Raw genomic sequence first — 22131 nt, 5'->3', positions numbered from 1 at the left:
ACTCAGAACTCAAGGCTTTGAGTTAAGTCCCAGTTACTGACACCAAATAAAAGACAGCTTACTTCTTTCTCTATGCATTTAATCAAAATGTATTGGCCACTGAAAAAATGATTGGCCTTTTTTTCATTCTTTGTCTTCCTATACCCTTTACAAGCAGAATTCAGCCTGAAGCTTTCATTTACCTGTATCTTTTTAGGTAAGTCAAAGACATTCAAATCTTATTATTATAAATTATGAAACAGAAATAGTTAATTAATAGATTTTAAATGTGCCTACCAAGAACTAAAGTAACCTTATCATTCATTGCATGTTTTCTTAAAATGGAAGTATCAGGCCTGGATTTGGAGGGAATTCAGTGAAATAAGGGATTCATTCACTGGACAAAGTGCCACTTTCTGCATATTTATAGAATTATTTGTATCAGAGAAAAATTGCTTCTTTTCCATACAAAAAGTAGGAAAGCCATCATCTAAACCCTCTTGTATTTAACCCTGATGGATTTTGCCTCTCACCCACTCCCACTGTGTTTGTTTTCTTCCCCGACCAAAGAGCAAAGAGGCGAGCAGGATGGAGCTAAGACGCACAAAGGACAAACATGCAGGCTATTGCAGCCCTGGTGTCATTTGCAAGGCTATCTGAACATGATTTGGTTGGCAGGCTAGGACAGTTAGACTGAGGCCAGTGAAACAATTCCTTTAATGCCAGTCAACAGACAATCTTCATCACCATCCCAGTGAATAGTCACTAAGCAACTTCTATATTCTTGACACAAGGTCAGGCACTATTGATACCAAAACCATATTACAAACAGATTTTGCAGCATCTGTATCACTCAGACCACCATGCAATTAAAACACAACTCAATACAAAAAGGATGAAATGAGATCCCCATAAATGCTAAGAACTTGCTGCTACATAAACCATGGAACAGAAGAAGTGTTGATAACAAAAATGAGAAATTTCTTAGAACTGAGAAGGAATACAAGATTATACTATCAGGTAACAGGTAAGTGGGTATGACCTCAGATGAGAATCGTCACAAGAGAGTAGAATGGAGGTAAAGATTCCTATCGCCTTATGTTTTATTGTACTTTTCTGTGTTTAGAAATATTTAGCTACACAGATATAACCTTTGTGTTAGAATGGCTACAGCACAGGGTACAATAACACACTGTATAAGTTTGTAACCTAGGAACAACAGGCCACATTGGCACAGAGCAGCCTGTGCCAGCCAGATGTGTGTAAGTACATTGTATAATGTTCATACCATGATATATTTCTAACGTTCTCAGAACATATCCTCACCATTAAATGACACAGTATATTCAAACTGAGAGGACAAAATAAAATAAAATATAAAAGTAAAAAAAAACTGAGAGGACACATAGGAATGATATGTTTTCTTTTCCTTCTTTCCTTCTTGCTTCCCTCCTTCCTTCTTTCATTTCTTCCTTTCTTTGACAATATTGGAGTTTTAATTCTGGGCTTTTTACTTGCTAGGCAGGTATGCCACCAATGCGCCATGCTTTGAGCCCTTTTTTACACCGGTTATTTTAGAAATGGGGTCTCATGATCCTCCTATTTTTTTTTTTTTTTTTGCTGGATTGACAAGTACACACTACCACTCCTAACTCCTTTCCATTGAGATGGAAACCTCATAGATTTTTTTTTCTGCCCAAACTGGTCTGGAATCTTGGTCTTCCTAATCTTAGCTTCCTAAGGAGCTAGGATTCTAACCATGAGCCAGTGGCACCCAGCTCCTTGATGAATTGTAGTGAAAGGTGGAGTTAGTTGTCTCTGAGGAGCAGAATGGGCATCTGTCTACCTTAGGACAAGTGAGTGGTAAAGGTAATGGCTCCAGGTCTCTTCCTCCTTTACTAGTAATTACCCTGTAATGTCAGGGAAGCTTGTGTGCATGACTAGATCTGCTGGTGAATACATCCTTCATTTTCTGACCCTGCTCAGCACAAATTCTGGCCCCCTGGTTTCTTTTGTTTCTCTGTAGAAGCTAGGATCCCAGGTACAGCTCATACCTCCAGTCTCCATGCTTCTCTTATCTGGCAATCGTACCTGAATTTTCTTTGAGTAACCACCTTTCTGCCCTTTCAGCTTCATGTTCCAGCTGGGCTTAGGCCTACTGCTGGGTCATGGGGTAGCCTTGGGGCACCAGCCTTGCCATATCACAGGGCCACAGGATGTTGGGCATGGTGATGAGCTCAGGGCTGGCAAGTGACCCCCTTGGCTACCCCAGTCTGACGATACCATCTTGCTGGTGATCTAGACATTAGAACAGTCTCTCTAGATCACTAAGCTGGAAATGCACTAGACTAGAGCTTCCAGGATGGTCTCTGACACAACTTGTTCTGAGAATGGAGAGGCCTATGTCCTATAGACAAGAGATGAAGAGAAGAAAACACTGAGGCTAAATGGTATTGCTGTGCCCTTGGATCCTACCATATCCAAAGCTTGTTCTATTCCTAAACTTTTCAGATATAAGAATAATTAACAACAACAATAATAATATTAATGATCTAGGCACCAATGGCTCACACCTGGAATCCTAGCTACTCAGGAAGCTGAGATATGAAGATCATGGTTCAAAGCCAGCCCAGGCAGGAAAGTCCATGAGTCGCTTATCTCCAATAAACAACCCAGAAAAAGCTAGAAGTGGCACTGTGGCTCAAGTGATAAAGTGCCAGCCTTGAGTACAAAGAGGCTCAGGGACAGTGCCCAAACTCTGAGTTCAAGCTTCAGGACTGGCAAATAAATAAATAAATAAATTTATGTCACTGTTTGGTTTGTGTTGGGCTCTTTTGTTACCTTGCCTAAGCTACTTTGAGCCAGGATTATGCTGCTTACAACCCCCAAAAAATCCAACTATGAATACACCAACTATAATTAAATGTCTCTAGTGCTTAATGGAACCAAGAGTTCTAATACTGACATTCGTTTCATCGATAATCAAAGCATCAACAGCAATTAGTGAATGTGTTTCGCCTTTTAAAATGAACTATGTTGGAGAAATGTGCTGTGTTCTTAGAAATCTCTAAGAACACAACAGCCTGAAATGATCTTTCCTAACATTTGTCAGGTAGGACTCACCAAAGTGCTGAAGACATACTGGAGTGAACGATCATTGGCCCAAAGATTGAAGCCCCCAATAATCATTCCAGAAGCGCAAGGGCCCACCGTTACCCTGGCCCACCAGCATATCCAGAGGTGAGCCTTCTTTTAGCAAGATGGTAGCCTTCCTTTGCTGTCAAAACGCCATCGTGGGAACAGAGGGCTTTTAAGTTATTCGCATTTCCGCCTGCCAAAGTCCAGCTGTTCCTGCAGAGTCAGGCTCTGGGGTGCGTGGCTCTGGATTACTGCTTTTGCTCAAGCAGCAGACCCAACAGCCAGCCAAGAAAGGGGCGTGGGGACAGAGGGGGAGACAGAAGGTCACTGGATTGAGGGGTGGAAGGAGAGGTCTCCACATAGCCAGGCCAAAAGAATGCCATTATTTAAGAGATGATTGAAGAGTTCCTTCAAAACTGGCCCCAAGACTCATTCTCTTTGAACTCTGGAGGTTCAATAATGCTGAGCACCCAGTCTGCAGATTCTTCTGTTGACCTTCCGTGGTCAAGCAAGGATGAAGGATGGGAAGAGTTTTCTTTATAAGTCCAGTAGCTCAGCTTGTCTTGTCAGTGAGTGCAAAGAATCTGAGCAAAGGCCAGTTGTCGTTGCTGTTTTCTAATAGGCCTGTCTTCCTGTTTATCTGGCCTTTATTACTCAATGTTCTTGGACCATGAGTCCATCCACAAGCCAACAAATATTATGGATCCCACTATCCATGCAAGGCTGGAGGTAAGGGACGCGAAGGGATGGGAGACAATCGAGACACAGGCTGCAGTGGAGATGAGTGCTCAGACACATTTCCACGTCACAGGGAGGTGTAATGGATGTCCAGACAGAGGTACCAGCAGTGTTCTGGCAACTCCAAGAGGGAAGAGGCTCTAGTGGACTAATGGATTGGGGCCTCCTAGGAAGAAACACTCATCTACAGGCTGCATCATTAAATATGAGAATAAGCTGGGCATCAGTGGCTCATGCCTGGAATCCCAGCTACTCAAGAAGCTGAGACATGAGGATCATGGTTTGAAGGCAGCCCACGCAGGAAAGTATGTGAGTCTCTCATCTTTAATTGGCCACCAAGAGACCAGCAGTGGAGCTGTGTCTCATGTGACAGATGCCAGCCTTAAGTGAAAAACCTAAGGGACAATGCCCTGGCTGTGAGTTCAAATCCCATACTGGCATGGCAAGCGTGCATGTGCGCACACACGCACGCATACACACACAGATGAAGAATGACTTCTCAGGGATCTCTGCCCCCAGAAGTGTCCCTCGTAGAGGAAAAAGAGTTCTGGGTTGCAGGGTGAATTATGACTGCCCCCCCATTACATCTTGATTCCCCAATACCTCAAAATAGGACTGCATTTGGAGACAGGAACTGCAAAGGTAAATATGCTAACATGAAGCCAATAAGGTGTCCCTAATCCAATGCCTTTCTAAGAAAAAGGAAATTTGGGCAGGTGCCTGTGGTTCATGCCTATAATTCTAGCTACCCAGGAGGATGAGATCTGAGGATCACTATTCACAAAGCCAGCCTGGGCAGTTATCTCCAGTTAAAAGCTAAAAGTGGTAGTGTGACTCAAATGGTAAAGCACTAGCAAAAAAGTTAAGAGAGGGCACCCCAGTCCTGAGTTCAAGCCCTAGGACTAGCACACACGCACACACACACATGCACGCACACATGCACTCACACACACATGCCCACATGCACATGTGGACATGGAAATCTGCACACAGAAGGCAGAAAGGTGAAGCCCTGGGGAGATGGGCAGCTACTGGGTGAGAGGAGGGAGGGGACCAAACCTCTTTACAGCCCTCTGAAGGACCCAACCCTTTCAGCACCTTGATATTAAACATCTAGCCTCCAGAACTGTGAGACCATTTCTGCTGTTCATACCACGCAGACTCTGGCACTTTGCTACAGCTACACTAGCGCAAGATGCCAAGTGCTTCCCACCCCGAGGCCGCTTCCCAGACCTCCAGATGGAAACTGACTCCCATCTTCCCCCTCCTTGTCTGCTCTCAGGGTTCTTGCTGATGAGACCCTATTATTGTGTGTGTGTGGCTTTCCGGGCTTGATCTTGGAACCCCATATCCTCTTCTTCACGGTCAGAAGGCGGCCCTGGAATGTGACCCTGGAAAACCTCCCTGTGACCAGAGCCAAGGCCAAGCCCTCACTGTCAGCTGTCGTCTGATAACTCTCTATCCTATTAACTCGTCTGAGACTTGTCTGGCTGCAAATGCACCAGCACCTCGAGCCCCCTCCTTTTGCATTTTTAGAAGGCGATTTATGTTAGCAATCAATGAATCTCTGTATTCAATTGATTATAATTTACTGAGCTTGGCTAGGGAAAGAACACAGCCCCATGGCCTATGCAGAGAGATCATTTTGGCACATCATGCGGTATGATGAGGAAGAACTTTGCAAACCAGACTCTGGGCAAAGAAACGGAAACCAACGCTAGGTGCCCACTTGAAAGGGATCATTGCTTTATGCTCCGGCCCATCTAATCCTGACCCTTTCACATGCTTAGAACGGAAAAGCTATGTGGGTCAGTGGAATCCGAGTTTCCCGGGATCTCACTCGGAATGAGTAAGGAAAGTCATCTCAGGGCTCATGTTTGAGAAGTGACTTGCCCAAGGCCATTCGGCTTCACACTCAGTTTTTTTTTCAATTATACAACACTGGTGTACAGGCTGAAGAATCCCGACGCTGCGTGTTCTCTCTGCTCTGCAAATGGCCCGCTGTGTGCATCAACACATCACATTGCTGGTGACCAGATGGCTCAGTTCCACTATGAATGTCCCCCTTCTCTGTCAAGACCTTTCACTCCAGCAGGCAGAGGTACTTGCTCCCAGGTTAGTAGCTGGCAGTCAGGAGTTAGCAACACCTTTCCCCAAGGACCCCCTCCCCCCACTCCATTTTCTGTCATTTTGGGGAGGAGTCTTGCTCCCCAACAGGAGAATGAGGTTGGGCGACCCCCCCAGCCCAAGTTAATCCTTAGCATTTTCCATGCCATGCTTTCAGCTTTGAGAGATCTGTAGTTACCTTAGATCTCCTCTCCAGCGCCCTTTGGTGATAGAAGATTTTCTTTTTTTAAAATCTTACTGTTACTAGGAAATGGAAAGACCTCCCATGCTCCTGGATAGGCCGACTTAATATAGTAAAGATGGTGATACTTCCAAAATTAATATACAAATTCAATGCAATTCCTATTAAAATCCCAATGACGTACATCACTGAAATACAGAAAACAGTCCAAAAATTTATATGGAACAACAAAAGACCTAGAATAGCCAAAACAATTCTAGGGGATAAAGACAATATGGGAGGGCTATCCATGCCGAACTTCAAACTCTACTACAGAGCTATAATCACAAAGACAGCATGGTACTGGCACAAAAACAGACCCGAAGACCAATGGAACAGAATAGAAGATCCAGATATAAATCCACAGGCCTACAGCCAGCTGATATTCGACAAAGGAGCCAAAGACATACAATGGAAGAAACACAGCCTCTTCAACCGCTGGTGCTGGGAAAACTGGGCAGCCACATGCAGAAAACTAAAAGTGGACCCCAGCCTATCACCATGCACCAACATCAACTCAAAATGGATTAAAGACCTTAACATTAAACCTGAATCTCTGAAACTACTGCAGGACAGAGTAGGAGAGACACTTGAACTAATAGGCACAGGAAGGAACTTCCTGAACAGAGTCCCAGGGTCACAACAAGTTGGAGAGAGACTCGACAAATGGGACTACCTTAAAATAAAAAGCTTCTGCACAGCTAAATCTATCGCAACTAAGCTAGAAAGACAACCAACTAATTGGGAAAAAATATTTACCAGCAATATATCAGACAAGGGGTTAACATCCTGTATATACAGGGAACTCAAGAAACTAATCCCTCCCAAACCTAACAAACCAATTACTAAATGGGCAAGGGAACTAAAGAGGGACTTCTCAAATGAAGAAATAAAAATGGCAAAGAAACACATGAGGAAATGTTCATCATCCCTGGTGGTGAAGGAAATGCAAATAAAGACAACCCTGAGATACCACCTTACCCCAGTCAGAATGTCCCACATCCACAAATCAGCCAACGACAAATGCTGGAGGGGATGTGGAGAAAGAGGAACCCTATTACACTGCTGGTGGGAATGTACACTTATACAACCACTTTGGAAAGCAGTCTGGAGGGTCCTTAGAAAGCTAAAGATTGACCTCCCTTACGACCCAGTCATACCACTTCTAGGCATCTACCCTGAACAACAGGAACCAATATACAAGGACACGTGCACCTCCATGTTTATTGCAGCACTGTTCGCAATAGCTAGGATATGGAAACAACCTAGGTGCCCCACCACAGATGAATGGATCCAAAAATTGTGGTATCTATACACAATGGAATATTATGCAGCCATTAGAAATGACAAAATAATGGCATTTGCAGGGAAATGGATGGAGCTAGAAGGAATCATGTTGAGCGAGGTAAGCCAAGAACGAAGAGACAAACGGTACATGGTCTCCCTCATAAGTGGATGCTAAATCCAAAAGGTTAGTGATACGACAAAACTAACAGGACTTAAGAAACAAAGAACTCCCGCTCATCTGGTTGAACCACTACTAAATATCCTCATGCTGCTGATCACAAATATGGTATATAACATGTGAACACTGTTATATATTACAGACTGTGGTAGACAATTTGCTCCAGGGAAGTTAGAATGAACTTGTGACTTTGAAATTATGTAATCATTTAATCACAATCAAAAAAAAAAAAAAAGAACCTCGGGGAAGGGAGGGAGGGAGGGGATGGTAGGGGGAAAACAATGGAGGGGGGTAACAATGTTCAAGAGGAAGTATACTCATAACCTCACTCATGTAACTGTGACCCTCTGTATAGTAGCTTTACAATAAAAAAAAAAAAAAAAAAAAAATCTTACTGTTAAAACTTAGCTATAGTCTGGAAAAAAATTTCAACTTGATTCTCTTGAAACCAAAGACTAGAAGGTCTCAGACACAGAGGATCCTAAAGTACCAGCGAACACAGAAGTGTTCCGCGCAAGCCAGTCACCCGTTTCTAACTGGTTTATCCAGAAAATGTCCCAAAGGTTTCTACTTGGGTGCCTGGGCTGAGCTGTATAGTTTGACTCTTAGAACATAGGCCCAACAAGCTCAAGAGGATAGCTTCTTCCCCGGGTGCCCACCTGTTCATCACAGAAGAAAACCTCAACCAACAGTCCCAGCCCCCAGAGCCTACCCACTCAGCCCCAGTCTACTGTCCCAGAACTACCTGCCTGGTCTCCCAAGGAGACAAGGATGCACCTGCCCCTCCACAGCCGGTGACAGGGTACAGTTCAAGGTGGCAGCATGGCTCTAAGATGAGGCAGACACCAGCCACACCTGTCCTCAGATGCAGCTGGAATTCTGAAAACACTCCCTGAAGCCACAGAATGGAATTCATCACCTGGGATTTCATGAACATCATTCCAGCAGGCAGTTCACATAAGCAGGGTTTACAGCAGCAGAGTCAACGAACCAAAGATCAAATGCATTCTGGGTAGAACTGGTGGGGGATTGCAACTGTACCAAACATTTCCTTGTCATTATTTATTCCCTGAACAAGGCAGTATACTATGTACACAGCATGTACATTGTATTAGTTATTCTATTAGTTATTCTAAGTTATCAAGAGATGAAATATACAGATCTTCTCTAGATAATTTAGAATAACTAATACGGGCAAACACCAATGATCTCAACACTCTGGAGGCTGAGATAAAAGGATCTCAAGTCCAACACTATCGTGGGCTACAAAGGAATGAAGGATAGAAGGATGGATGGACAGAAGGAGAGGAAGGAAAGGAAATGGAAGGGAAGGGAAGGAAAGGGAAAGGAAAGGAGGAAGAGAAGGAGGGTGAGAGGGAAGGACGAAGGAATGGATAAAAGAAGGAAAGAAGGGAGGAAGGGAGGAAGGGAGGAAGGAAGGAAGGAAGGAAGGAAGGAAGGAAAGAGAAGGGAAAGGAAGAGAAGGGAAGGAAAGGGAAAGGAGGATGAGAGGGAAGGAGGATGAGAGGGAAGGAGGAAGGAAGGGAGGGAGGGAGGGAAAGGAAGGGAAGTAAAGGGGGAGAGAGGGAGGGAGAAAAGGAAGGAAGGGAAATAGAAAGGGAGAGAGGGAGCAAAGGGAGGGGAGGGAGAGGAGCGAGGTAGAGGTGTTGCGGGAGGCAGGGAAGAGGGGAGGGAAGAAGTCTGGTGGGAAGGCCTGCACTGCACTGCTCCGCACCGCACTATTTTATTGGGGGCCTGAGAGTGCAGGGATTTGAGTGACCGGATGAAGCAAGGTGTTGCACCTGCGTGTTCAGTGCCAGTCACTTCCTAAAGCCTGCGCAGGCACCAGGGACACCAGCATGAGGGCCCCAGCAGGAGACAAGGTGGGGACCAGGTCACATTTCTCCCCTCCCTGAAGTTTATAGCTAAGAGATGGGCAGATGATGAACAACCTCACACAGGGTAGCTATTTGCCAGCTCAAAGTGTGGTCTCCAGAAGCACCTGTGTCACGGGAAAGCCCAGGTCTCACCCCAGAGCCTCAGCAGCAGGGGGGGAGGGGGAGGACGTGCCCTCTGTGTGGGAGACCTTTGCCCCAGATGACATCATACATGTCCCTAACTGTGACAGAAAAACCAGAACATAACTGCAGCATGGCTGAAGATGGAGTTTTCAGAGTGGGGCTCTTTAAGAAGGTAACATGGTTACAGAGAGAGAGCAAGCCAAAGTAATGAAGCCAGAGTGAGTCACAGATAGAAGGACCAGCAAGTGCAAAGGTCCTGAGGTAGAGAAACACCCAGTATGCTTGAGGATGAGAAAGGAGGCCACTATGGCCTGAAAACAACTGGGGCGTCTTATGAGGGGAAGAGGTCTTAAAGTCAGCACGCCCAAACGCCAGTCAGCCCGATCCACAGACAGAGTCTGGGATGTTGACATGGTCACAGAACCTTCTAAACATTGTAAAAGTAGAAGGTCACCTTTTCCTTGTCATAGTTTAGCACATGCAAATAAATATCTCCATGGGCATCAACAACCAAAATTAAAAAAAATAGAGCGAATGGCGCTTTTGAGGCTGCCTTCTCCTCACAAGGAGATCTATTCATATATTATATATTTCTATATTACACATATGTGTGTATTTATTTATTTTAGAATGGTAGGCAAGAAGCTATTTGGAAAAAACAGAGTCTATGTTCAAGTAGGAATTACTACAATTGCAAGAGTCAATTAAAGAGGCAGCTACAGAATCCCATCTCCTACCATGAGAAGCCATCCGACCCCATGCCAGTGCTAGCTCATCCCCGGCCACTGCTGGATCTCATGGTCTTTGTCAGAAGCTAGAAGAGGGCACTGAGCAGCACCCTAGAACACCGAGGTGCTATGATTACGAGATGGCCTGTCATCAGTCCCTATACCTGAGACCAAATACAAACTCAGCACCTCAAGTGAGAAGATGCCACTCCATACCCACTGTGCCCAGAGGCCACCTCCACCTGCATGCCAGCAGCCACAGGGCTGCAGGAAGCCTTAGAGACAGAGGTCCTCTGCTCTGGTATGTAAGGGGAGACACGTTAGATCAAGAGATCTCCTTCAAAACTGCTGGAAACAGGCATCAGGCTCATACCCGTAATCCCAGCAACTCAGGAGGCTGAGATCTGAGGATCATGGTTCAAAGTCAGCCTGGACAGAAAAGTCCATAAGACTCTTATTTCCAATAAACTACTCAGAAAAAGCATAAGTGGCGCTGTGACTCAAGTGGTAGAGCGCTAGCCTTGAGCAAAAGAAGCTCAGGGATAATGCTCAGGCCCTAAGTTCAAACTCCAGGACCAGAACACACACACACACACACACACACACACACACACACACACGCACACGCACACGCACAATCTGCTGGAAATATACCACTTCCCCACTCAAAAGCCAGTCATGGCACTCAAGGACTGTCAGTCAGGTCCAGTTACTCTGGGCTCTGTCACTCCTTCTATGTCTGACCTTCTGACTTGTGTCCAAGCTGCGGCCATGCTGGGTACCCTAGGTGGGCAGATGACCAGGGGCACAGCCAAGCCTTGGCCAGCCTTCTTCAATGATCCAGGAACTTCCTCCCCTCTGTGCCTTTGGTCAGGCTGCTCCCTGTCTCCAATACAAAAAAATCCCACTGGATTCCCCAAAAGACATAATGGAGGGCAAATCCATGCCCAGAGCAGAACTCACACTCCTTTGCTCACGGCCCTGCTGTGGCCCTCTCTCACGCTTGTGGCAGAGACTGATGAGTTGCATGCATGCACCCCTCCTGGCCCTTCTCACATCCGCTCAGCAGGGTGCTTCTATGTGCAGGGACCCTGTCTTGTTCATCCCTAGAGCCTGGTAGAAGCTGACACAGGAAGTGCTCGGTGAACACCTGTTGAATCAAATGGTCGTCCAGATGTGTAATACCTGACCTCCTGCAAAACTCTGGCAACCACTCCTGCCAGGCCACTAACCATAGCCCTGGTACGACCTCATTTTGTGGGGCTACACATATTTACATATTGGATTGCACACTTCCTAGCCATCCACCTGACTCCTGCCAAGAGACTATGAATACACAGGGCAGTGATGGTAATGCCGGATTCACCCTTCTGAGGATCGAGGTTCGAAGCCAGCCCAAGGCAGGAAAACTCATGAGACTCTCATTGTTAATTAACTAACCAGAAAGCCAGATGTGGCGCTGCAGCGTAAGCCCTAGCCATGAGTAAAACAAACAAACAAACAAACAAAAAACAACTTAGGAGTAGCACCCTGACCCTGAGTTCAAGCAGTTCAAGCACCAGAACCAGTGTGAGCACACACACACACACATACACACACACCCACACACACACACACACACACACACACCCATGCGATCAGTGATGGGGGATAAGTACAAGATGCACGGTTACTCCTAACTTTTCTCTGAGCAACTCCATCACCCAGGCAGGCCTCTCCCATCATGCTTTGCGCTGGCCCCCATGTCCCAACAGATGCAGCCACCCCTCCTCAGCTCAGAGGCTAAAAAACATGCGATGTCTCTTTGTCCCCAACAGGAATGGAGCAGGGGTTGGCTTCCCTGCGTGCATGGCTTTGCCCTATTTCATAGAATGTCCTTCAAATGATTATCCTCCTCCTCCTCTGGGAATGTGGCTGGGGGGGGAGGGGGTGCCAATTTGAGACTGATCCTGATGCAGCCCTGTCTGCTCCATCTGACCTCATCGAATCCTGGGGGACGTGGAAAGACCTGTGAAATATGTGGAGCTCATAAATCATCTGGCTGCGTTTCTGCAATGCTTCAGTGTGAAGGAAAAGTCAGACGGCACGGACAGAGCCCCCCGGAGGATTACTGCTTTCCGGGCCCCACCACACCAGCCATCCCCTGGAGTCTGTGGATCCTGGCTGCCTGCGGCAGGGCCGAGCTCTGGCTGTCCCCATCTCCCCTCTGGCCCGGCTCCCACAAGCTGGAGGAAATGGGAGGTCAATCGCTGACATCTTGTCTGCTGTCTGAGACGCCCTGGAGGGAAGGAATCCTGGGAATGCCCTTTCTCTGCCAGCCCCCAAGGAGATGGTCCCAAGACCCTTCCCCAGGGGAGCGTCTGCTTGTATCTCCTCGAACACAGCTCCTCTGTGCTCCAGGCAAATAGGAGCTGTGGGTGGCTGCAGGCTCCAGGGGTGCTAATGGACGTAGCATGATTGAAGGAGGCTCTGTGAGGAGCTGTGTAGGGACCTAGGTGGGCCCCTGAGAACCAAGTCCTGGCTTCAGGATATGAAGGGCAGAGCCCCATCGCCAGTGGAAAAGCCCATGAGGGAGGCTCTCTGCAGGATCAGCTCACCCGAGGGCTCTACGCTGGCTTCTTTTCCCATCAGCCCCTGGGGTTTGCCCTACATTCAATTCAACACATGTACACCCAGGATGCCTGCACCATGCAGAGTGGCCCCCTCTGCCACTGTGGTCCCCACCTGGTGTCCTGAAAGATCACAGGTACCTGAGTGGTTGTTCAGGATCCCCCAAAGCTGAGACAGCCCCAGGAGGCTCCTCTCTCCTCAGTGGGGTCCGAGGAAAAACAGATGCAGAGGCTGTGCGACACGTTCTGCTTCATGGCTGTCTCGGCCAATGACCCACAATGAGATTCTATGACCCTGGGGTTCTGTCGTTATCTAGTTTATGGAGGGCACACACAATGATGTTCACACATGACAGAATGACCCGATGACACACTTCTCAGAGCTAATCCCACCTTAAGCAACACACGACTGTATCTGGGTGTGACTGAACCCGAATGGAGATCCCTGTCTTCCTCCTTCTCCATCAGCTTTCCCTCTCCAAGCTGGACTGAGCAGCCAGCAGGCTCCTGCCACACGGCCGGCCCTGAGGCCGGGCAGGAACTGCTAAGACACAAAGCAGGGCGGTGGCTCTTACAATAGGTTTGGGGAGAAATGGCATGACCGTTTAGGGGTCAGCACAGGCTTTCAGACACACAGCATATCCTTTGCTGAACTCCCAAGATGAGGACTGCTACCTCATCTTGAAGATAGGACACTCCACAGTTTCAAAGCCCGAAACCAGACAGTTGGCAACTGTGGGATTTAAAACTTGGCAACCAAATTGATGGTATGGTCACCCAGCTCTACTTCAGCACATTTGGTGCCACTGCTCTAAGGCCAGTATGGGGAATATGTCTGCACTCCCAGCTATGTGGAAGATTGCTTCAAGACCAGCCTAAGTAACAGGCCTAGTTGTCTCTCAAAAAAAAAAAAAAAAAGGCCCATTGCTTCTCTTCATAATATGCATCTATCGCTAATTTCAAAAGCACCTGGGAAATCTCATCTCTGGCTTTGGCGGTAACTTGGACTTCCTGTCCTCCAGCAGGTAAAGTGCTCTTTGGAAACTTGGTGACACATCTACCTGTTAGAACACCAGAAATGGAGCAAAATGGTCTTGCTGTTTAGCCCACACTCTTTGTGTTCTCTTTCTTGTGTGTGGGGGGGGGGGGGGCGGGGAGGGGGTAACTGGGGCTTGAACTCCAGGCCTTGTGCTCTCACTTGGCATTTTCAATCAAGGCTGGTGCTCTATCACTTGAGCTATAGTTCCACTTCTAGCATTTGCTGGTTAGAGATAAGACAGACTTTTCTACCTGGGTTGGCTTTGAACCATGATCCTTGGCTCTCATCCTCCTGAGTCGCTAGGATTCTAGGCTTGAGCCACCAGGCACCCAACTTCATCCTTCTTCTTTTTTGGGGGGGGGGGGTCTGGTCGTGGGGCCTGAACTCTGGGCCTGGGTGCTGTCCCTCAGCTCTTCAGCTCAAGGCTAGCGCTCTACCACTTGAGCCACAGCGCCACTTCCGGCTTTTTTCTTTTTGCTTATGTGGTGCTGGGGAATCAAACCCAGGGCCTTAGGCATGCAAGGCAAGCGCTCTACCACTGAGCCACCTTCCCAGCCCTCATCCCTCTTCTTGCTAGTGCAAGAAGAAACCATTTGTTTCTCCCACAGAAATGGCTAAATCCACAAGGGACTAAAATTGAAGGAAACATGACCAGACCAAGGAACATAAAATGAGAGCCAAGAAAAACTTGTAGGCCATTGAGAAAATTGCCATGTTAGGCACTGGGGAAATAACCTGTGCAAATGTACCAAGGGCTGGTCACGTTCAGACTGTGGAACTCCACCCGGCACGTGAGCCTGGGCAGAGCGCAGAGTCTCACCCCAGACCAGCCAGTTACCAAAGCCAGCTGCAGCTAGGGAAAAGCACTGTCTTAGGACAGATAATAGGCACAGTGTTGGCAGAAGACATCATCTACTATGAGGTTTGATTGAAACACAATCCAGGTGAGAAAGAGTTAACAGAAAATCCAGACTGTCTGGATACAAAATGAGGTTCCCTGAAGACAGAGAAGATTTAGAATAGTAGAACATTCTGGAGTTGGAGAGGAGTTGAGAAATTATTTGGTCCAAGAAATTTTGTATGTGTGCCATAAACCTGTCTTGCAGACAAACAAAGTACATGGATGGGACACCTTCAACTGCATGAAATAGAATCCACAGAGTTACAAAGGAAACCTACTGGACTGTGAGGCAGTCATCAAAGCACTGTAAAAGACATATTTGTGTGTGTGTGAAATCGTGTTATGTATACTGTCTCTGGGAGTGTAAAGGGAGGACAGAAATGGAGGGACAGAGGATAAACCAATGCAGCAGTGGTGCTCACTGGATACTACATTGAAAATGAACTATACACATTGTTGGGGGAAGAGGGAAAAACTGGACAAAGTGAGGGAAGGGGTGGCATGGTCCAAAAAGAAATGTGCTCATTACCTGACTTACATAACTGTAGCCCCTCTGACCATCACCTTTATAAGAACAATTTTAAAAGATTTTTTTTGGGGGGGGTCCGGTTGTGGGGCCTGAACTCTGGGCCTGGGCGCTGTCCCTGATCTCTTCAGCTCAGGACTAGCGCTCTACCACTTGAGCCACAGCACCACTTCCGGCTTTTTTCTTTTTGCTTGGCACAAAACAGCTATGGCAGCGGTGGTGTGATGCCTTCCCCCAGCTGGATATCTTGTTAATGCCAGCACAGGTCTGCTCAGTCATAGCACAGGTATACTGTACCGTAAGAGACAGCCGGGCTCAGCTTCAGGTAGAACTTAGTGTGGGGGAGAAACCCATGAGAATAAATCCCCCAATTCTAACCTACAGATTAAATCCCTTGATTTTAATATTACAGAAAAGATACCATCCATCCTTTCATTTTTTACAAATAGTACTACATAGGCTAAAGAGGCCACGTGATTTCTTAATGCTACACAACTAATAAATCTGAGGTCGAAGCCCACTTCTTAGAGAAGTTTTGTTTTGACGATTGCAGCATGCTGCCTTAATTTAGGCTTTAGATATAATTCTTTTTCAGGTTTTAATTTTAAGCAAAATGATCAATTCTAAGCCAGGCACTGGAGGCTTACGCCTGTAATCCTAGCTACTCAAGAGGCTGAATCTGAAGATCCTAGGTCAAAGCCAGCCCAGGCAGACATATCCCCTAAGAGTCTTATCTCCAAACTGACCAGCAAAAAGCTATCAGTAAAGGTATGGCTCAAGGGGTAGAGTTCTAGCCTTGAGTGACAAACCCAAGCAATAGTGCAAGGCCCTGAGTTCCAGCCCCAGTACTGGCATTAAATAAATAAATAACCATCCTTCTAACAGATCCAAGCAATATGAGAATATATATATATATATATATATATGCTTTTTTTAAAAAAAGCTTCTCTCTTTCCTTAAACACAACCCTGTACAAGCATCAGTGGGTGGACAAGGGCTTTGCCACTTCAGGTGTGATCCCAACTGTAGCAACATCATACCACCTGGGAGCTTAGGAGAAAGAACGTCAGGGTCCACCCCACACTCCTGCTGCGGGGCTCTGCCTTTCCCGGGGGGGGGGGGGGGCTTCCTGGGGGGCCTCTCATGCTGAGGCCTCCATGGAATCACAAGCAACCCCAACTCCTGCAGCTCAAGTGTGGCGAGCAGCTGAGCCGAGAGCAGCAGGCTTAGCCCATAGGAGATGTGTCCTTGGGAGTCAGAGAGGACAAAATGGTACGATGAGCCCTGAAATCAGGAAGGCAATAGTTACAAAAACTAACTTAGGAAGCCCTTGCCACTAGCCAGCCTCCAAATGGGACAATGGACATGTATCACCCCTAGTTCGTTCTCAAAATATCACATGGAGGTTGGCACTGTAATCCCTAGCTATAGATGGCAAAAACTGAGGTTCAGGGAGCATCGACTGCTTGTCTACCATCGCAGCCCATGACAGGGTAAGGCTGAAACCTGGAGCAAGGGGGGAGGGGGGGAGGCCCATGGACAAGCATGCTGGTGGCCAGTTCAAGGTCCTCTGAGCAAAGCCCAGTGCAGACCCCAGCCTCTGTCCTGGGTGCCCTTCCCTCGGCAGGCCTGCTTAGCTCCAGAGTTCTCAGCACCAAGGAGCCCTCTTCACACATTTTCCTGTGGTGTCAGGCTGAGGCCTGGGTTTCAAGTTACAGCCCAAACTGGAGGTCTGGATTAAAAATGCGAAAAAGTCAGAAAGAAAACCGTGAATGCTTGAATTCCGCCATTCCTTCCTTGTTTGGGCTAACCGCAGGCTGGCCACACCGAGGCTGAGGTTTCTCGGTGCTCCTGGCCTTGTCCTATCCACTTGGAATAAATGCCAACTCTGGGCTAACTTCCCGAGGCTCTATTTCACAACCTAAATAAACCAAGCTCTGCTGGCATCTTGAAGCAGATTCTGAGTGAGGTCTCTGAAAAGTGGACATGTCTGAGACCAGGGACCATCATCTCTGAAGATACTGAAAGAATCAAGTCTTCAGGACATTTTCAGACTTTCTTAGGATTCTCAGATCTCAAGACCTCCTCCAAGAATCTTTCACAGGAACAGACCTCAGACCTGAGCAAGGTATTTTCATGCTATTTATGGAGTAGGCATTGTTATCCCTAAGTTACAGATGAAGAAACAGAGACCTGGGAAGGAAGTAAGCAAACCAAGATGAGAATCAAGACCTGTCTGACTTCTAAGTTCTGGGCCTTTCTACTCCCAGGGCCTTCCGATTTTTGCCTTTTTCTTCTACTATCTTAGAAACTTAGAAGCTGCCTGGCATTTCAGCTGCTGTGTGGGCTCATCTCCTTTCCTTGACCACAAGCCCTGGACACAGCCCTGTGGCTGTGCCCTTCTGTGCCTAGGCCAAAGCCTGGCACCCAGGAGGTGCTCTGTGAACACCAGTTGACTAAATCTTGGCTGACTTTTATGAAAAATAACTCAAGAGAAGACCTCAAACCAACTTCACCCATCTTCTGAAAGGATCCATATGTTTTGTTCTCTGCCTGCCTGGGCATCCTCATCAATGACAAAAATCCCAGCAGGTGAGAGATTAAAGATACTGCTTCTCATTTCAACATTGAGCTGGGCACTGATGGGCCACACCTGCAATCCTAGCTGGTCAGAAGTCTGAGTTTTGTGGATCCAAAGCCACTCCAAGCAAACAAATCCTGGAGACTTTTCTCTCCAATTAACCAGCAAAAAAAGTCTAGAACTGAGCCGGGCACCAGTGGCTCATGCCTGTAATCTTAGCTACTCAGAAGTTTGAGGATCGCAGTTCAAAGCCAGCCCAGGCAGGAAAAGTCCATAAGACTCTGATCTCCAAGAAACCACCAGACAACCAGAAGTAGCTCTGTGGCTCAAGTGGTAGAGTGCTTGCCTTGAGCTGAAGAGCTGAGGGACAGTGCCCAGGCCCAGAGTTCAAGCTCTATGACCAACAAAAATGTCTAGAACTGGAGGCGTAGTTCAAGTGGTAAAGCGCTGACTTAAATGAAAAAAAAAAAACAAACTAAGCAAGCACAAGAGGCTCTGAGTTCAAGCCCTAGTATACACACACACACACACACACACACACACACACACACACACAGCACTCAGAAATGTCCAGACAAATTCTTACTGGAGTAGCACGGCTCTAGTAAAACAGCTTTCTCAGCTCCAAAACACCTCCCAGGACTTAAGTTTCTGGTGGAGTCCCTGAACTTACACTGAGCCAAGTCAATTAGCAAAGTGGGACTTGGAATGTCCACCCAGAGGGATGACGTGATTAGCCCCTGAGGGGAGACTCAGGGAGAGACCAACATCCGCTGCATTCAGGAGCTGCATTCAGAGGCGGCATGCATGACAGGAAGGTTTCTGAAGATGTCCAGACCTGAGCTCCTGCAATCATGCAGCTACTCTCCTACTCCCCTTCCGCTCAACCTCATCAGCCCTCAGCCCGCTGCTCTGGGCTGGCTGGCTATGGGACTGGTTTGGAACTCGCGGTGTGTGTTTGATTCTGGTTTGGTCAGGGTCTGGGCTGGTGACTCTCCCCTCCAGCAGCACTTTCCTCCCTGCCCGTTCACCATGCCTGTGTGGGCCCACATTCCATCCAGCTCTACCCTCAAGCCAACCCGGCAGTTTCTTTCTTTCTTCTTTTGTGCCAAGGCTTGAACTGGGCACTATCTTTGAGCCTCTCTGTGCTCAATGCGAGTGCTCTACCACTTGAGCCACAGCGCCACTTTGGCTTTTTCTGTTTTTGTGGTAGTGAGGGATCTAACCCAGGGCTTCATGCATGCTAGGCAAGCGCTCTACCACTAAATCACATTCCCAGCCCTCAAGCTGCCAGTGTCTCAATGCCACAAAACACTATTGGCTCATGGCTGTAGTTCCTGGATCACTAATCCCCCTGGGCCAAGTGTCCTGAGTGATCCAGCTTCCTACCTAAAGGTTTGTAGACTCAAACTTTGGTCCAGAGAGGGCAGAGTTTAGGGAGACCCAAAGCTGAGAAACTAAAAGGAAGGTCAGAGGTACTGGAGACCCAGGGTTCTGCTCAGCACAGGATGTAAGCTAATTTGGACACCAGAGAGGAAACATCTTCCTTGAAAGTGAGTCCCAACCCAACAAAAGAATGCAGTGGTGCATGCCTGTCATCCGAGCTCAGGGGCAAGTGCTTTCCCCCATCTCTTCTTTCGCTGGACCCCTTCACCCGACCTCTCACAATGCCTCAGTGAGGCATCTGTAAGTCAGGAAACCGCGGGGTGGAGTGGAGGGAAGTCAGAAAGAACTCGGGACTTATGAATGCATAATACTAGACTTTTTGGAAATGGATGGGCGTGCAGCCAGGTCTCTCCAGGGTTCCCAGATTGTACTCCGCTTACAAAAGGGCTATTATGAACAGCTCGGCATCTCAGGGTGACAGGTTCAGAACCACAAATAGTATGACATCACAGGGACCAGGAATGAATGCTTTCCCAGCCATGTTCTCATTGTCAAGGGCTTTGAAACCCTGGGAGGAGGCGGGGAAGGTGGGGGACACCCCGCGGAGCCTCCAGGCAATTCTTCCATATTCTGCAAAAGGGGCTGATGGGATATCTCAAGACATCAGCCAGAGGTGCCCACATCATGACCACCTGAGAACCCTCACCCCCCAAAGTTGAAACACCCCCAAATTGTCACTGTACCCCCTTTCTTACTGGCACATGTGCGCACAGAGGCTGGTCACGGGGCCTGTCTGAGCCAGATGCATCCCCTCCTTGTTCTCCTTTCTGTGCTTCTTGGGCGGTTGGTTATTTCTTTGGGGATCATGTCATCTGGTCAGGAACTACAGTCTGGTAGTCGAGCCAGCTAGGCTCAAATCCTACCTGGATAATTGCCTAATGTGTTGAAGTGCTCATTACCTTCCATTAAATGAAGAGGCTGACATTAAAGATTGCTTTCCAAGTTCCTTCCAGTGACTGTGGTGCTGCCGCTGTTATAAGGAAATCGGGGTACTGCCTTCTTCCCCACAGCTTGACTATGTCCTGCACATACAGCTTTCCCTTTGCTGACTGGACTATCCCCCCCTCAACACGCACGCACGCACGCATGCACGCACGCACGCACGCACGCACCATGTCCCCTGGAGCCAGTGCAGAAGAGTAGTTGCAGTGCAGCAAAAGGTTAAACTCTGGCATATCTAGTTTTCCCTTGTGACTCTGAAGGATACCTCTTTGCAGATTACTCACATAGAAAAACCTGATTCCCGTGAAGTACAAGAGACGTTACAGATGACACTGCCCACAGCCCCAACACCCCAGAACCCCCAAATCAACAACACCCCACTAGGCAGCCTAATGTTCTCCCCATACTCTGATGATCTTCAATTTGTATTCATTTCATCCCCTTCTTTGAAATTTTCTATTTCTTGTGCCTGCTTTGGACTCCCAGACCATTGAAGGATAAGAGGATCTGCGTGTCATTTGGAAATGTCCTCAAATGGGGATCCAGGCTCAAAGGGCTTTGGCACACAGGGCTTGTGATCAAAGCTATGCGCTGCCTTCACTCTGGAGCAGCTCCCTCTGTCTGGAGCTGGTTTCAAGGATTTGATCCAGCTTCAGCCAAAGGGACCATGGCTCCACGACCGCCCTGGACAATACAACCCAAGGCTCTGGAGGACACTGCTTACACCCTTGCCAATTTGGGGCTTGGAGCACATAGTGTCTATTTTTCCCTCCACGGATCCCATCAGCAGGAGTCCTTTTAGCCATAAGAGCATCAGTTCCAGCTGCAGGAGCCTACTTTCCTTCCAGAACAGGTGCTGGACCTCTAGGCTTCCATTGTAGGAATACATTTTCCAGACGACACACTGGAGGCAGGGCCCAGCACCTTCCCAGACCTTTTTGAGATCTGGAAAGATCACTAAGTCTGATCTGATAAATTTATTATTTAAGAACACAGGAGCTTGATTTTTTTTGGGGGGGGGCAGTTGTGGGGCTTGCACTCTGGGCCTGGGCGCTGTCCCTCAGCTCTTCCGCTCAAGGCAAGCACTCTACCACTTGAGCTACAGTGCCACTTCCAGTTTTCTGGTGGTTAATTGGAGTCTCACAGACTTTCCTGACCAGGGTGGCTTTGAACCATGATCTTCAGATCTCAGCCTCCTGAGTAGCTTGGATTCCAGGTGTGAGCCACCAGTGCCCAGCAAAGAGCTTGATTTTAAAAAAAAATATATATATATATCCATGGTAAATAGATAGTAGAGATAGACAGGAAGTCAACAGGAAGAAAAGAAGAGACAAATGAGCTATCTGGGAACTCTGAAGGAAGCAGTAAGCTCAAGTCCTGAGAGGAAGTGGTTAACCCAGAAATAGGGCTGGAGGGGTACGATAATGGTGGAAAGCAGGTGTTGTTTCTCGGGGACACTGGTTGCATGACAGCGAATTCACATGTTGGGGAGACAGGCCAGAGCCCCAGCACACACTGCAGAGGGAGGAGGGGCGCTGGGTACTCACCCACACACTGGTTGCCTTCATCCATCTGGTATCCAAAGCGGCAGACAAGGGGCCTTGAAATCGTAGGGTAGTTGGACGCGGCCCCAGCGGAGGCCGCTGCAGAGGACACTGGGGGCGCTGCTGC

General features: G+C 47.7%; 1 protein-coding gene across 1 annotated transcript in view; it reads right to left on the bottom strand.

The window, feature by feature from the left end:
- The window catches only part of Fbln5 (fibulin 5), a 69772-nt gene that overhangs the window by 36575 nt on the left and 11066 nt on the right, over positions 1-22131 (bottom strand). The window contains exon 4 of the mRNA XM_042692575.1: positions 22008-22131. This exon is cut by the window's right edge and continues 155 nt beyond it. Within this exon, the coding sequence (XP_042548509.1) occupies positions 22008-22131 (124 nt within the window). The remainder of the gene's footprint in view (positions 1-22007) is intronic.

The sequence above is a fragment of the Dipodomys spectabilis genome, unplaced genomic scaffold (assembly GCF_019054845.1).
Source record: "Dipodomys spectabilis isolate Male_0828 unplaced genomic scaffold, ASM1905484v1 ptg000157l, whole genome shotgun sequence".
Classification (NCBI taxonomy): domain Eukaryota; kingdom Metazoa; phylum Chordata; class Mammalia; order Rodentia; family Heteromyidae; genus Dipodomys; species Dipodomys spectabilis.
Note: the sequence above shows the minus strand (reverse complement) of the source record. Positions and strands in the feature narration are given on the sequence as shown.